The following is a 4,105-nucleotide window of genomic DNA, read 5'->3' on the forward strand; positions in this document are numbered from 1 at the left end:
CGGCTTACACACTCCTTCCCCTTCCCTCCCCCACGACAGACACCCTGTGAGGTAGGCGGGGCTGAGAGAGCTCTGAGAGAACTGCTCTCGAGAGAACTGGGACTGGCCCAAGGTCACCCAGCTGGCTGTATGTGGAGGAGTGGGGAATCAATCCTGGTTCTCCAGATTAGAGTCCTCCTGTAGATGCAGCTTCAAATCACTTTACGTAATGATCATGTGCCAGAAGTGAAAAGATAACCACCTGTTGCCAGCTCTAAATGTTTCAAAAGCTGAGGCAGGCAATCTCCCCCGCCTGGTGAGAGACAGACAGGCAGATTAAATAACTGATCATTTTCTCCTCTTCAGTGGCTTTCGAACTCTGCTACCTTAGGGGGTGGCCTGACCCAATATCCTTGGACAGCTGGGGGGGGGGGCTCAACGGTAGAGCATCTGCTTTTAGGGTTGCCAAATGTTTTTTGGCCGGGAGCGGGGGGCTCCCGGCTGGCGTGTTAGGCCTTGGTTCTTGGCCGGGAGCGGGGGGCTCCCGGCTGGCGTGTTAGGCCTGCGCGTCACCTGGAAGTGATGTCGCACGCTGGGGGCGGGGCCACGCCATTTGAGGGGAAAACAAAGAGTTTTCCCCTCAAATGGTGTGGTCCCGCCCCCAGCATGCGACGTCACTTCCGGGTGACGCGCACGCGGGGGTGGGGTTTCCCCGGGCCCCAATTCCGCGGGAGCGGAAATCGGGGCTTGAAAGTGGGGGGAATTCCGCCCCCCGGGGGCATTTGGCAGCCCTATCTGCTTTGCATGCAGAAGGTCCCAGGTTCGATCCTCAGCATCTCCAGTTGAAAAGACAAGACCAGGCTGTGAGTGAGGTAAAAGACTTCTGCCTGGGATCCTGGAGAGCAGCTGCCGGTCTGAGTAGACAATACTGACCCTGATAAACCACTTGGTCTGATTCAGTATAAGGCAGCTTCATGTGTTTTAATCAGGGAAACCCCATGTTGGGATCAGATTCCTCTTGTCTGGCCCTCCTGTTTTGCATGGGGGTCTCTCCGCATTGCCAACCCAGAAGAGACATCATCACATTTCCAATGTTGGGGGTGACGCTCTAGGCAGAACTCTATGGCTTTTTTAGGCCTCAAAACCATAGAGTCTTACCCAAAACCTAGAGCGTCACCCCCGACATCAGAAACGTGATGACATTACTCCCGGGTGATGTCATCATACCGGCGCCAGGGGTGGGGCTTATGACTGACCCAAGGTCACACCAGCAGCTGAATGGGGAGGAGTGGGGAATCAAACCCCTTTCTCCTAGATTAGAGTCTGCGCTCGTAACCACTACACCAAACTGGCTCTCTAATGTGGTGTAGTGGTTAAGAGCAGTGACCTCTAACCCGGAGAACCAGAGGGAGGGTTTGATTCCCTGCTCCTCCATAGGGCTGCCAATTCCCCCCGGGGGGCGGATTTCCCCCCGCTTTGGAAGCCCGATTTCTGCCGCTGCCGGATCGGGCCCCGGGTGAAACCCCACCCCGGCGTGCATGTCACCCGGATGTGACGTGATGACGCCGGGCACGCTGGGGGCGGGGCCACAGCCATTTGAGGGGAAAACATAGAGTTTTCCCCTCAAATGGCTGTGGCCCCGCCCCCAGCGTGCCCGGCGTCATCACGTCACATCCGGGTGACATGCATGCGGCGCATGCGCAAGGGACGCCGTCCGGGAGCCCCTCGCCGCGAGAACAAACGGATTTGGCAACCCTACTCCTCCATATGGGGCCTGCTGGGTGACCTTGGGCCAGTCCCAGTTCTCCCAGAACTCTCTCAGGCCCACCTGCCTCACAAGGTACCTGTTGTGGGGACAGGAGGGGAAGGTGACTGTAAGCCACTTTGGGACTCCTTAAAGTAGAGAAAAGCGGAGTATAAAAGCCAACTCTTCTTCTTCATCTCTGGGTCCAGGAGCTGGATTGGCCCTGGTGTCTTCTCTCTCTCTTTCTGCCTCTCCACACATATTACACAAGGTTTTTAAGCAAACCCCCCCTCCCAGAGAGAGAGAAACTTACACTGCCCTTCTCAAATTTGTTGGTAGTGTTCACGCTATTGCTGAGGAGCCGGTCTCCGGTATCTCCTTGGTCCCCGATGAGACAAGTAAAGACTTTGGCATCTGTCCCGCTTCCACTCACCGACCCGGTCTGCACGGTCACTCGGTACTTTATCACTGCAAAGGCACAGGTTAATAAAAAAACAATTCCTGTGATGATGAAGCTGCCCGGCTTTCTCCATACGGTTGGCCGCAGTTGCTCTAGACCGGTGTGTTCTGCTTCACGGCTCACGATTCCCGCGGGGCAGTGCTTTCCTGAAGTATTATTGGGTTTCCAACAGCTACAAGGCTGGCTACCCCTGACAGAACCGTAAAACCAAACAGAGGCTCCGAGCAACAGTACAAAATGTCTGCTGTTGAAGTAATATGTCAAAAAACATACTGATTTTATCCAGGGCTTTTTGGGGGGTGGGGGAAGAGGTGCCGGAACTCTCAAAAAGGAAATAAAGTTTTCCATCTGTATACTGAAAACTCATGAACTTTTAAACATTTAAAAAAAATTGTCAAAGAGGTTCTGGAACTCCATTCCGGCACATTCCTCGAGGAAAAAAACCCCTGATTTTATCCCACAAGCATATTACCGTATTTACCCAAAAGGAAAACAACCCTGAATGTACGATGACCCTCTCTTTAAAAGGTTATACGCAAGGAGTTACTTATACCATATTCCATATAAAGTGTTTTAAAAAATTTGTGTGGTGCTGGGGAGAGATATCTTCTATTTTCTATTCTTTGTTATATAATTACCTTTCTCTTTGTATTTTTATTATATTACCTATCTGCCAAAAGTAGCAGTGAATGTGCAGTAACAGCAAAAGTATGCAGTACTGAGTACGCAGTAATGGTGAAACTAATAACTTATTACTGTTCGCCTACTCAGAAAAATGTTAAGATGATAATATGGTTTTATTCTGCTTTACAAAGTGTATGTGTAATATTCTATGTTAACATACTTCAACTGTATTGTTACTTGTTCTTTGTTAATTATTAATAAAATGTTAATTGAGAAAAAAAGTGAAACAGATTAGTTACAAAATGTGAATATATATCAACACAAGTAACGTTTACTGTACCTTAGTGCTCCAAAAACCCTTTAATATAGTGAAGGGTTGGGGAGAAATATTTCTTATCTTTTATTGTCTGCTTGCGATATATAATTATTTTTTCTTCTCTGTATTTTTTCTATACTATTTGTTTTTCAAAAATAAAAAGTATGATATTATTTTAAAAAGGTTATCACAAGAAGAGTTTTATTACCACACACAGGGGTCATTTCATAGAAAAAGAGGTGCAGGGGCTTATTAGCATAACTCATTTGCATATGCCACACCCCCTGACATCACCGGAAGTGTGTCAGAAGGCAACACCCACCACTGGACTGTTTTCGATTGCTAGCTATTGGGGGGGGGGACTGTTTTGGACCGGGGGCGGGGGGGCTCTGCAGTGGGGAGGCTCTGCAGAGCTGCTTCTTGCTCTGACTGAGGGCTGCTGGGAGCAGGGGGTGGGGCTTGTTGCATGTGCCCGCCCCCTGGGCTCTTTACTGCCGGAGCTCCGCTCCTGTGCACTCCTGCAGGAAAGGACCCCTGACCACACATATCTGTAACTTTGTATGAGGACTTAAGACAACACCTATTTTTGGGGGATGGCATTCATGCGAAAACCCGTAGCCTTCCTTTCAGGTACACCAACTGACGGTGACCTCGTATGGGTTTCGAGACAGGAGACAAATAGAGGTGGTTTGCCATTACCTGCCTCTGTGTAGCGACCCTTGGACTACCTCGGTGGCTCCCTGTTTATGTACTAACCAGGGCTGACCCTGCTTAGCTTCTAAGATCTGACCAGATTGGGCTAGCCTGGGCGATATCACGAATCCTTAAATGTAAATCCTATTCATGTGAATAGTGCACTGTGATTAGCAATTGAGAGCCAGTTTGGTGTAGTGGTTAAGTGCTCGGACTCTAATCTGGGAGCACCGGGTTCGATTCCCCACTCCTCTGGTAGGAGGCGGGGAAAGTTTTCGCGCGGGGGGGG

The 4,105-nt window shown here is 50.0% G+C and overlaps 1 protein-coding gene across 1 annotated transcript in view; it reads right to left on the reverse strand.

Annotated features, from left to right (window-relative positions):
* Nucleotides 1-4,105, reverse strand: part of LOC107106323 (lipoxygenase homology domain-containing protein 1-like) — a gene marked incomplete at its 3' end in the record, with an annotated part of 139,154 nt that overhangs the window by 37,708 nt on the left and 97,341 nt on the right. The window contains exon 15 of the mRNA XM_015406454.1: nucleotides 2,037-2,191. Coding sequence (XP_015261940.1) covers nucleotides 2,037-2,191 — 155 coding nt within the window. The remainder of the gene's footprint in view (nucleotides 1-2,036; nucleotides 2,192-4,105) is intronic.

The sequence above is a fragment of the Gekko japonicus genome, unplaced genomic scaffold, assembly GCF_001447785.1.
Source record: "Gekko japonicus isolate JY-2015 unplaced genomic scaffold, Gekko_japonicus_V1.1 scaffold3478, whole genome shotgun sequence".
Taxonomy (NCBI): Eukaryota; Metazoa; Chordata; class Lepidosauria; order Squamata; family Gekkonidae; genus Gekko; species Gekko japonicus.